Source organism: Chenopodium quinoa, unplaced genomic scaffold (genome assembly GCF_001683475.1).
Source record: "Chenopodium quinoa cultivar QQ74 unplaced genomic scaffold, ASM168347v1, whole genome shotgun sequence".
Taxonomy (NCBI): Eukaryota; Viridiplantae; Streptophyta; class Magnoliopsida; order Caryophyllales; family Amaranthaceae; genus Chenopodium; species Chenopodium quinoa.
The window spans coordinates 625,554-638,254 of NW_018743476.1; the positions used below are offsets into that span (position 1 = coordinate 625,554).

At 39.9% G+C, this 12,701-nt stretch overlaps 1 protein-coding gene across 2 annotated transcripts in view; it reads right to left on the reverse strand.

Moving 5' to 3' along the window:
• Positions 1-3,565: 3,565 nt before the first annotated feature.
• The window catches only part of LOC110739385 (peroxisomal 2,4-dienoyl-CoA reductase-like), a 28,175-nt gene continuing 19,039 nt past the window's right edge, over positions 3,566-12,701 (reverse strand). The window contains exons 3-5 of one of the 2 annotated variants that reach the window (XM_021919842.1): positions 7,810-7,979; positions 7,475-7,697; positions 3,566-3,752 (exon numbers count right to left, since the gene is read on the reverse strand). In XM_021919842.1, the coding sequence (XP_021775534.1) occupies positions 3,598-3,752; positions 7,475-7,697; positions 7,810-7,979 (548 nt within the window). In that variant the 3' untranslated portion in view covers positions 3,566-3,597. The remainder of the gene's footprint in view (positions 3,753-7,474; positions 7,698-7,809; positions 7,980-12,701) is intronic. The other variant, XM_021919843.1, reaches the window with a different exon arrangement.

Below are 12,701 nucleotides of genomic sequence, written 5' to 3' on the forward strand. Positions count from 1 at the left end.
TGCCGGATGCACTCCTTTACATCATTTAAACGCCAAGACGGCTTAATTACTTCCTTCTAAGGCTGCTTGGTCAAAGGATGAGGCATCATGAAATGAGGTGGTCAAAGGATCACTTTAATTGATCGTTGCGATCAAAGTCTTTATATGCCCGTCCTGACCAGGACCCGGATTGGTGTTAGGTGTCCAACATTCTTATGCCATAATGGACGAGTATCCCCACGGACAACGCCAAATGATTTGGACATTTTTTTAGATTCCCTTGGGATAATGGTCACGCTCTTCGAACATATGGGCTCGCACACCTACAATATAACGAATATTCTGTTTACCGGAATATTCTCCCTCGGCGGTCAAGTTAGTAACCAAAAAACAGAAAGGCTAGAGAGAGAAAGTAGAGAGAAGTTGGAGCTCTTAATGCTCTTTTCTTTGTTGTGCCACAATCTACCCCTCTCATCGTAAATTATTAGGGTATTTATAGGGGTGGGGAATTATGCCCCTTAGGGTTACTACCCTAATTTTCAGTGCTCTTATAGGCGGCGCAATCAGGAGCGGACACGTGTCCTTAAGGGCGCCGTTTTGCGGCATTCTCAGGGTTTGGGCCTCCTGATGTAAGGAGTCCTTTTACTCTCTATTTCAGGTGCTCTTGTTTGAGGTTAACACGTGTCATCTTCCTATAGGGACACGTGTTGTCTTTTAGTTTGGGCCACATGTTTCTATGGGACTGGACGAATTATTTGGGGTATTTTTACCACCCTAAACAAGAAGGTCAATTTAAACGCCTACTAAACCTATAAAAATCCAAAACCAAAGAGAAAATGTCTCCTAAAACCTAGGAGTTTGCATTGTCCTTAAGACCAAGAATAATGTTCTTCCTATGGCGAGCCTGAACTACAGAAAAAAGTAATCAAGTATTTTAATCTCAGATGCATTCCACTTCACTTTTTCTCGTTGTTTTCAAAAAGAAACACCACCTAAGCCTTTGTAATCTTTTCCATCCTAAAAGTACTAAACAAACACCGACTACTTTGACAATCAAGATTTAAAAAGTATTAGTGACATCCGTAACCGACTAAAACTTTCCAATCAACACCCCAAGCCTTTTTATGAGAGATACAGAAGACCAGCAAACGATGACGAAGAACACAAAGTCTTTTTTACAACGAAAACATAAGAGACCCCGGGATATGATAAGCAAAAACAGTCCAAACCATAGTAGCAACATCCACAGAGTGTGGGCATCAGTTTTCAATTTTGTAATGCCACTTGTATCTACCAAAAGGCAAAGAATCACATAGAATAATAGCCACACAAGACATTCTTTTGAGTTCGCATTCTCACTTGAAATTTCTATGTAAATTAAGATAAGGGGAAAAAATTAAATTAAAGTACATTTAGACCAGTTATATACAATAGAAGTATAGAAACATTCTTTTTGAAATAATGTACATTAGGACCACTTATTATTTTTGAATAAATTAAATTGGGACAATTAAATTAGGGTAATTGTTGATTAATTTAAAGTATTGTAGACAAATGCATGTTGTTTAATTAATTAGCATAGGTTAACGTGTTGATAATTTAAACAAGTTTTAGAAGCAATAAAGTTCTCAATGTAGAGGAGTTGAAAGCAACCTGGTTAGGAATAGCTCCGCCCAATACGACGCGAGTGCACGCTGATTAGTGACATTTATGTCACTCTTAGGGTAGTGTTTTTGCTTTGTTTTAACTTGTTTTAGATGGTTTTATAGTTTTTTTTTGTTCAGATAATGCGTGCATTCATGTCTTGTTATGTTTTGGAAGCTAAAAAATCACGTATGTGCTTGAATGCTTGCCTTTATTGCGTTGCGCAACATAGGTGTCATAGTGTGGTAAAGGCTCCCGTGTCACAGTGTCTGCTGCCATGTCATTGCGGTATCTACCATGTTGTGACGGTTTCTGCCATGTCTCGGTGCCTGCTGTTGCGGTGTGGTGCCTTTGCCATAACGCGACAGATTTTCATTTATGCCCGGGCACGTAGCTCTGTGAGATGGCATGCATAGGAAGCAAATTTCAGAAGCTGAGGCAGAATGTTTGCACATGGGCTACGATGGCTATGCGTGGGTGCGCATTTATAGTGCGCGAGCGTGCAACCGAGCACGCAAAGCCTCACATACCCACTTAGGCACGGGCGCGTAACATCATGTGCTAAAGCATGTCGGGCCCTTGTCCGGCTTATTTCAACGGCTCTGTAAATACGCGAGGCTTGTTTTGTATGGGCATCAATTAGACTTCTTCTATTCTTTTTATATCTCTTTCTCTAGTTTTAGGAGAGCTTTTCTTTTTGGGTTTAGCTTAAGATTAGAGTAGTTTAGAAAGAGAAAGTGAGAGATCTTTAATGGTGGTATTTAGAGCTTGAAGATTCAACTTCTGATAATTTTTTTGAGATCTCCGTGTTAAATCAATGAGAATTTCTTACCTTCTCTCCTCTATTTCCATTCCTTTCTTTTGATTTTGCTTTGTTAATTGCTTATTAATCATGTTGATGCTTGTTAATTTGTTGATTAATCTTGTTGTTAACATGATTAGTGAGTATACCCCTCCATTAAGTTGGATCTTGAGCATGTTTTAGGGTTTGGAATTGATTTGTTTGTGATTAAAGTCTTTATATGCTTGATGTTCTTCAATCTACTTGCAAAGTGCACATTGTTTGTTGATTGAGGGTGAATTGATGCTTGATGATGTGACAGCAAACCTAGCTAGATTCATTTGTATCGATTTATACTTGATTGCACCTTCTAATATATGGTTCTAGTATGACAACATAGAGGCTATGTTAGGAGAAACCAATTGAACCCAACAGGTGGCTAGATTGGATCTTACATTGAGATTCAAACATATCTAATTCATGATTAATACGATTCCATGATTTGTTTATACATGAGTGAATGCTATGCTTAAACCATTTCCCTTAGTGTTTTAGTTCTTATTTTAGTGTCTTTAGACTTTAGTTTATATATCCCCTATCCCGGACTAGCTTAATTGTTGATAGCATTTAGTAGTGCTAAACTATTCCATGTAGTTCGACCCCTATGGTTACATTATACTCATATTGCATTTGTTTTAGGGATAGACAATTGACGATGCGTTTATTCCCTCACCCCCTAATGAGTGTATGCATTTCGCCCAGTTAGAGCCACTGCCGGCTGGTCGGGCGCGAGAATGAAGTAAGAATAGCGTTGGGCAGCCGCCTGATTGGGGTCACTAATGCCTGGCCGGGCGCAAGAACGAGGTTTGGAAAATGGGCTTTCTCACTTGGAAGGGCAACGAGCGCCTTGCCGGGTGTGTGAACATCCAAACCATTAAATGTGAAGTCGCAAGGGTTTTTGGTAAATTTTTTAAAAAAAAAAATTCAAATATTACAACATGTTTTTGTTAACACCATACCAAATACGAATAAAATAAGATTTTAATGAAGGTAAGCAATGATCATCGATCACCCAGAATCCTTGTATGATAATTATTATTATTATTATTATTATTATTATTATTATTATTATTATTATTATTATTATTATTATTATTATTATTATTATTATTATTATTATTATTATTAACTGATTACAGCTTGCTCTTAGGAAGCCCAACTGGAGCACTTCTTGATTTTTTCTCTACTACACGAGAAAGTTCCTTCACTGCATCTTTGGGCAGATGGCGTGGCCGGCTCAGCCAGAGTCCTCCATCAACTGGAAGTGTTGATCCATTGACATATTTACCTGAAAAATTGCAAAAGTTGACTCAAATCAGCAGAGTCCTTTCAATCGGTTAAGAGGAAGATTCTGTGCTTTACAAACATAGAGACAGCATAATGTATCTAGTTAAGTAACTTCTTGTTGGTCTGCCCATCGTTAAGTTACTGCCTTATATCTTCCATTCCAAAGAACAAGGGAACATGAGTCTGCAAAAATATGAAGTGAGACATATCTAAACTCACTAAACTCAGCTACTTTTGAATGGAAATATCATCTTATTAGAAAGAAATTGCAAGTAATGCCAGATATAATTCTCTTCTTTGGCTAGGAGGCAACATATACCATATGCACAGATATTTAATAGTCACAGTATCAAAAACAACAGAAAAATGGATTAAAGACTCCAAAAATATGATTCTGACAGACAAGGAATTGCTAACAGGTATGTCTTGGTGTAAGTCATAACTGCAGAGACAATTTTAAATGGAGAATCTCAGAAAAACTAACGGTCTGTTCACTTCAGCTAAATTTCAGTTTAGTTCACCTCCAATCAGTTCAGCTCATTCAGTTCAGTTCCTAATTTCTCTCTCATAATATAATCATTTCAGCTCAGTTCAGTTCAGTTCCGCTCCAATCAGTTCAGTTCAGCTCACCTCAATAAATGTGAACACGCCCTAACAAGCGCAAGCTTGAATACATTAGAGAATGGAAAATAATTTACAGGAACGAGTATTTTTATTTAATTAAAAAAACATACACGTGAGAGGTAAGATAAACGGTAGGTACCACATAGATTTTTTTTTACCATCATTATCTATATATAAGGTAGATCACACAAAGTTCTGAAGTAATACACACCACTATTAATAAGTCAGTCCAACATTTTAAAATTTTCAATGCCTCCGATATCAGAATTATTCAGCATCCTCCAACTAGCAGTCTGCTTCCCTACACTCTCTTTATTGGTAACCTTATTACGATAGCACAATATCCACTGCCCACACATAGAACTTAATTTAACTTAACTAATCCGCATCTTGCCAATAGATAGGAAACTTCCAGTTATAAGCACTAGATGAGTTTTGTAATCTAAAAGAACAGAAGATAGATGTCTGGAGGTGAATACAGATTTCAGGCTTGTTGGAAAAACAGCATTATCTAAAAGATCAGATGCATGATTGACCTTATTGAGCTTCATGGTACCAAAATCCTTAGTAGATAACCAAGGCAAAAAAATGGGCTTGCAATACTCCCTTTATCTTCTCTAATTTCAGTACCTCACAATCATATATTCCTCCTTTCCTATTAATGATTTAATTGCAGTGGAACTATGGCTAATTAAAAACAATTCAGTAATAAAACAAAAGGAAATGCTTTTGTTAACCAAGAATAACAATATCATAAAAACTACTTCATCAAACTTGTATACAAGTTCATTGGATAGATCAAACTGGTCAAGAAAAATGTAATAAACAATCAGTCAATCAAAGCCTTAATCCCATAAGCAGGGTCGGTTACATGAACCAAGAGTGATTATTCCGTTTAGTCATCGTCAAAAATCTTCCTCCTCTATCCCTTACGATCAAATGCCTCATCCTCATGCAAATCCATTCACTTCATTTCCTTCCTAATTCCTTCCAACCAAGTCATTTTCAACCTCCCTCTCCCTCGTTTAACCCCATCATGGTCCCACTCTTCCACTCTTCGTACCAGTGTACCCTCGGGTCTCCATTATCATTTTGAGGGACATTTGAAAGGAAGAAAGGCAAAGGAAGTGATTCTTGACATAACCCGCTCACATATTTGACCTTTGCTCCCTCTCCTTCATTGCAGCCTTTTAAAAAAATCTTTTTTATTTTCTGTTTTCCGTCTCCTCCATGTTCAAATGTCTTATCAGTTCTCAGCATAGTGACGGTAAAAAGTAGGAATAGGAAACTGCAAGGAAGAAAAGACGGATATCTACCATATCCAATTTGGACAAAATGTGTCAAAATATCAGATTCCAATACCCTTCCCTTTTCCTTCATCATCTCAGTTAGAAAAGTACAAACTCCCCCTTTATTTGGTTCCTCCGATCAATTTACTGCAAATAATCGATGAAAAGAGTACAAAACATTTGCTATCTAATTGGTTCCAAGTCCTTTTACATTGACATGGTAACGCAGACAGTAACAGTCATTGTCCAACTTCTAAAATCAAAAGGTAGGAAACTTTTCCCAACCAGTGGGATACTAATGTACTACTGAAAATTTTTAGAACTATCAGCAATGCCCTGATTTATAAAGATGATTTTACAAAACCATATCAAGTTTTACAGAAATTCATAACTGACCCAAACAATGCACACACACAAAAAAAAAAAAAAAAAAAAAAAAAAAAAAAAAAAAAAAAAAAGAAAAGAAAAAGGTAAATAAGTATCAAGCACATTCAATAGATTATATACTGAACAAACTTACGAATACTAGGGGAGGAAAAGAGATAAGGAACCCTGATTAATGATCTTAAAAATAGAACAGATGTCTGATTGAAATACAAAATACAAAATGTTCTGAGATATTGCAAACTGGCAACAGGAAGCCTGCCTCAGACATTCCAAGTTATGAAGCAGGGAAATTATTTTGGACAAAAGTAATACTAAATTACTAATAATACGCAGCATGACTAAGCTCCATCAAGAGATAAACCATCAGTGTTTGGCACTCTATGCAAGATTAGCAAAAACGGTGACTCAATATTATACACACAGCTCGATAGCTTATATTTGGAGCAGAGATACCAAGAAATGAAAATCAAAGGAAGATAAAAATCAGACTTCACAGGTTGTATAGTGAGTTAATTTTTTGTTTATTTGTAAACAATTTAGGCAAAAAATGTTGTCAGCTTCAGAAGATTTTTTAGGAAGGGGGGGGGGGGGGAGCAACATAAGAAGAATATTTTGTAAGAACATGCCAACACAAAAAATTATGAGTGATTAATTCCATACAATTTCCAAAAAAAATTTTGCAATAATTGAGCATTAGAGCATCTTGTAAAGTGAAGCCTCACTTAGCAAATAAAGCAAACAATCACATAGAGACTACACTTGGGAACGTTGGATGTCACCACAACTACAGATTTGAAAATGGTTCCATATTCAATATTTTATAAAGGAGGGATGAGGAATTAAAGAGATTTTTTTACCATAAATATACCTTAGTTTCATTGAAAGATATTAATAAAAATCAAGCAAGAATGCAGGTTAGCAATAGTTTGGTTGTCAATCTTATGTTGCATGTGGAACAATTATTAATATAAATCTGTGTCTTTGGTGTGCCACACCACCTAACTGAAATGTGACAGCTGCTTACTGTCCTACATGGAAAAGGTGTATTTACATTCTTTTTTCTTCCTACTGATTTACAAGCTCAAGTTTGCGTAAAAGAACTAAATTTCAAAATTTTTAACAAGGCATAAAAAGTAAGAATAATAATATTCGACACTACAGTGCATGTCTATGGAGAAATGCAACTAGACCAGTACACTTGATATCATAAATGCCAGCAAGCATATATACGTCAATAAGCCATGGAGTCAATAATTGCACATCTTGACATCATTTTCTTGTAAATTTAGGAGAGAGGAGGGAGGGGGTGGGGGGAAATGTTAGTAGTTTCTATAACAAAATACAGCTTCTTATATACTAAGTACCATAATTAGGTACATCAAGTAGTAAAGAAGGAAAAAATACATAAAAATGAATTGCTCACCTGCATCTGACGCAAGATATACCGCAGCCATAGCAATGTCCCATTTCTCACCAAGTTTATAAAGTGGCATGTAATCTTTAGCTTTGCTTGTTATCTCTTCAGGTGCAAGTTTACTCATTCCAGGTGTATCACCAATTGGACCTGGCGCTATTCCATTGACTCTAATATCATAATCTGTACCCCATTCCAATGCCAAGTTTCTGGTAGTTGCATCAACAGCTGCCTGCATCACCACCCACCAATTGACAATTAATGGGAATGAAAGAAATAACCTAGAATACTGGAAACAAAAAAATGTATTAAGGGACCCAGATATAGCATTTTTTACAACTAACCTTGGCCGCAGATACATGAATTTGATACCAAGAAGCTGTGTAATGCAACGTCGCACTTATATTCAATATTAGTCCACCACTGGATGACTTTCTTCCTGGCCCCCCTTTCTTGAGATATTTTAGTGCTTCATGGCACATAGTGAATGTCCCAACAGAATCAATATCCATCACTGCAGAGTGAAAAACGTATGCAGTCAGTGGGCAACATAAAAAAAAATTTAAAACTTCAAGAAAATTGATGTCCGCACTAGGGGTATTATTGATTTTAAAAAGTGCATGAACTTGAGCTCCACCTGACTTGAATAAATTGCAAGCGCATTACAAACTCAAGCTTGAATCGACTCAATGAATTCTAGGTTTGAACTTGACTCAAGATAGACTTGAAGATAAACGTCAGTTAGTTTAAAATAACTACAAATTGTATTAATATAAAAAATGTTTGAATAAAGAGGAAAAATTAACAAATTTTGAGTTTGTGTATTTTACAAATATATTTATCAATTCGCATATTGCTATAGCGATATACCAGAATAAGTACTAAACTAATAACTGGGTAAGACAAAAGTAAATGTGATAGAGGAAGCAACACTTCACTTAGTTTTCTATCTTAATATAATAATAGGATACAAATGAGGGGGCTAGTGTACATCTTGCTTACATGTTTCTTCATTTTTTAACCGTACTATGTGTGGAGGAATTGGATTTTAATTGGAAATAGCAAACACTGAGACAACACAACCTGACTTGACACGAAAAGCTACGGGTTAGTGCCAAGGGTTTACGACCCGTTTAATTAAACGGGTTAACACAACATGACATGACACATTTAATTAAACGGGTTAACACAACATGACATGACACATTTAATTAAACAAGTCAGGTTGGTGTTGAGATTACCAACACAAAACCGAAACAACTCAGCCCGCCTAAGAAACGCAACTAATAATTTAGGGTATTGACGATAAATCTCTTGAAAGAAGCCAACTCTTTTTAATATAACACGACAAAGAATCAAACAAGGAAAAAGTATATTAGTATTAAGGGCTTTCACGTTTTTTAGTATATGGTCACCACGACATGACAAGTTTAACTAAACGGATTGCATTGGTATTGAGTTTTCCTAACTAGCTTATTTTCAAATATGAACACAAGCACGACACAATACAACACGCTTTCCAACTCTAATCTTAATGGTGGAATCGTGCAACGAACGTGGTGGTTCAGATTATAATATTTGGTCGGAAGGTTAAATCGATAGATATAGCACAAGGCTCGGGTACAACGTAAATGGCTTTAGGCCATCACTCTCCAAGACTCACTACAATAATCTTCTGGCTGATTTCTTCTAACTTAGGCTATTCTATTTATACTACTTGATTGCTACAAGCTTTGGCCTACTGCCTTGATTGTTAAGCATTTACTACTATTTGTCATCTAGCTAAATTACCACAGTAAAAGATAAAAGGCTGCCTGCAATTTCAGAACTGTTGCTGCTCATGGTAATGGGTGTGTGTTGCCTTGTGTTGCTCGCTGTTTCTGTCTTCTTCTTCTGTAGGTCAGAATGTGTGGAGGTGGTGGTTGGTGCATTGCAATACTCCCCCCAAAAGAGCCACCTTGTCCTATTTGTTCTGCCATACTCGCCGGAACCCCCATCGCCATAAACTCTCCCTCAGCGCCCTCCTCCTCCTCCTCTACGAGCAGGACACTCAGTCCCTTAGCCGTGCACACGTGAGTGGGCCCGGTCCAGCGGCCATCACACTTAAAGCACAGGCCCTTGGCCATCTTATCTTGCATCTCTCTCTCCGTCAAACGCCTCACATTTCTGCTGAATTGGGAAGAACTGGGGTTGGGTCAGTTTTGATTTTGGTAGGTGTAGGTCTGGTAGTTAACAAAAGCTACGGAGCTCTGAGTTGCAGAAGTATTTTGTGGGTTGGATTTTGTGGAGTTAGAAGGCTGGTTGTGTGTTGTGTAGGATCCAGATCCAAGAGGAGTGAAGGCTGAACTTCTATTAAAAGAAAAATAGGGTTCGGTTTTGGATACAACCGTACCCGTTTTCTCGCTACCACAGACCGATTCCGTTCTTTAACCCGAACCACTAGGTTTATGGCATCTTTTAAAGTTAATGGGTTTAGCAACCGGATTTCTGCCATAATTTCCTCCTTCAATCCCTTGATGAACTGCCCTTTCATCACGCTCTCTGGAATGTCCACCAATGGTGAGGCTTTCTCGATAAACGCCCTCCGATATTCCACCATTGGGTCGACTGAAGCACCGCGAGCCACTGCTCATGCAAACTCCCTGAGTTCATCGGTTGAAACTGGGTTAAGATCCGTCCCTTGAGATCCTCCCACCCGATCAACGGTCGGCGCCTACTCTCCCATTGGTACCACCTTAACGCGTCGCCATCCATGGCTACCACCGCCGCTTGGAGTTTCTCCACCTCCGTCAGCCTATAAAATTGGAAGTATTGCTCTCCCCTCAAGATCCAACCGTCGGGATTGGAGCCGTCGAAAACCGGCATGTCTAGCTTGCGAAACCTGCGGTTGTCGCGATTTTCGTGGTTGTTGATGGGGTGGTCGTTGTAGGGGTCGCCGTGGTTATGGAATCCCCCACCAGCACCGGGGTCCCAATTGCCAAATCTGAGCCTGTTGAACCCACTAGCACTTAGCGGCGGCGCATTGCAGCCACCTGCACCCACCCTGCGGCGGTTCATTAGAACCACCTGCCCCCAGCGGTGGCTCCTTAAGACCACCAGCACCTAGCTGCTGCTCCACTTCCTCGTCCACCGCGATCGGTGTTTTCCCCTTGTCCTTCAAGGTCGCCATCATTCCTCTAATTTCGTCGAAAAAATTGTCTTGGTTGTTCTTCATAAGAGCGTTTTGTTGGTTCTGATCGTCTCTAAACCGATTCATGCGACCTTCAATTTTCTGGGTTGCTTCGTCAATGGAAGCCAAGTCCTTGCGGTTGGACTCTTCGATGGCTTCTCTGTTTTTGCGGGCTGCCTCTTCTTGATTCTTGTTGAATCTCTCTGTCAATGTTTTCTGAATAGCCTCCATACCCTCACGGATTGTTGTCATCAAGATTTGCTGAATGGAATTTTCACCATCCCCTACCTTGTAACTGATCTCTAAACGTTCTTCAAGTGCCGTAACTCGTTCAACGGTAACCATCGGGGATGTCGGAGGCATGTCGGCTTTGATACCAACTGCAACGAACGTGGTGGTTCAGATTATAATATTTGGTCGGAAGGTTAAATCGATAGATAAAGCACAAGGCTCGCGTACAACGTAAATGGCTTTAGACCATCACTCTCCAAGATTAAGTTAGTACGGTATTTGGAATAAAACGTGCGGAAATTAAGTTATCTGCTCGGATTCCAAGCTCAGTAATAATTGCAAGAAGTAACATGTCCCCATAAATGAGGGGAATGTCCCTATTTATAGGGTCCTTGGGAAGTGTGCCCTCCCTAGGATTTGATGACTTAGGGATTAGGGCACGTCGTTTTGCGGCGCCCTCAAAGTTTGGGCCTTGAAGGCCGCCTTTTCAGAAGGGATATCTGAGTGACACGTGTCACGCATCTGGAGAGGGCGCCCGCAGGGCGACACGTGTCGTTCTCTCATTGGTCCACTTGGGGGTATTAAATACCCCAAATCATTTGCCCCTCACAGGTGTCACGTGGCATGCCTCGTGGCGCCTGTGACAGGTGTTGGCTTTTGATTGGCCGAGGATTTTACTTTTACTGTTCACCTGAATCTATTGCGTGAATCTTTGGGAGAATCGTTGAATTTTTTACTTTTGAAGAACTTTGACTTCTTGCCAGCTTCGTTCGTCTTGTTCCTACAGACGTCCCTGACCGGCGCCTCTTAGTACCTTCTTCTAAGGTAACCGCCTGACCCTTGCTTTACTTATTTCTTTGTGTTTTTTCTTTATCAAAAATGGTTTCCCAAACGCACCCGACACAGCCTAGATTAGCGATCAGCCGGTCACCGGGGACGGCTGAATCTAGAACTAGGAGTGTCAAATGCTCATTCGAGAACTTTCCTTTGAGTACATCTCCAAATCCGACAGCTGTGCCCCTACAGGACACGATGGCTAGAACAAAGCAGACGACCAGGAGATATAGGACGGATGGTTTTTGGTACCATTCGGAGAGTGAGACAGTTTTCTCGGATAGTTCCATTAGGGCGCCTGTCTCCGAGATTAGTAAAGATCCCCCTAGCAACATCAGCACTCCCAGCGACTCATTTTTAGAGGAGTGTTATGAGGAATATGGAAAGCCCGAGCCGAGTGAATCGGTGTCGAATGCTGAGTTGGGGGAGGCCACTACTGGCACCAATCGGCAAGCCCAGAAGAAAATTCTAATGATCATCCTCCCACAGCGCCTCCGTTGACTCGGAGGAGGCACGGTCGAACCTTAAGACTGCCTAAGAGTCCCTCTTTGTTGAGAAGGAAGAGGGCTGGGAGGAGCCGTCTGCTTTCAGGCGACATGAGCGTCTCCTTATTACTTGCACGTCGCAGAAAGCAGACGGAAAACAATGAAAGAAGACCTTGGAAAATTTATTTCAACCCATGTCATGGGACATGGGTTCTTGCTGTCCGTGTCGGATGCTATGGACACGGTCACCTAGCATGAGATGGCCAGCTATGGTGACCAGTGCTACGAAGCAGCCATCCAGACAGGGCTGCGCTTCCCTCTTTATCCGGTCGTGGAGAGGATAATGGATGGATATCAGCTGGGTATTTGGCAACTAGCCCCCAATTCTTGGGTTAACATTCTGGTTGCCGCCTGTGAGATCTGGAGGTGGAGCCCAGCTTCGAGGCGTTTGCTCATATGCACTACCTGAGCAAGACTCCAAATTCAAGCGGGATCGGCTGATTTACTCTAACCAACC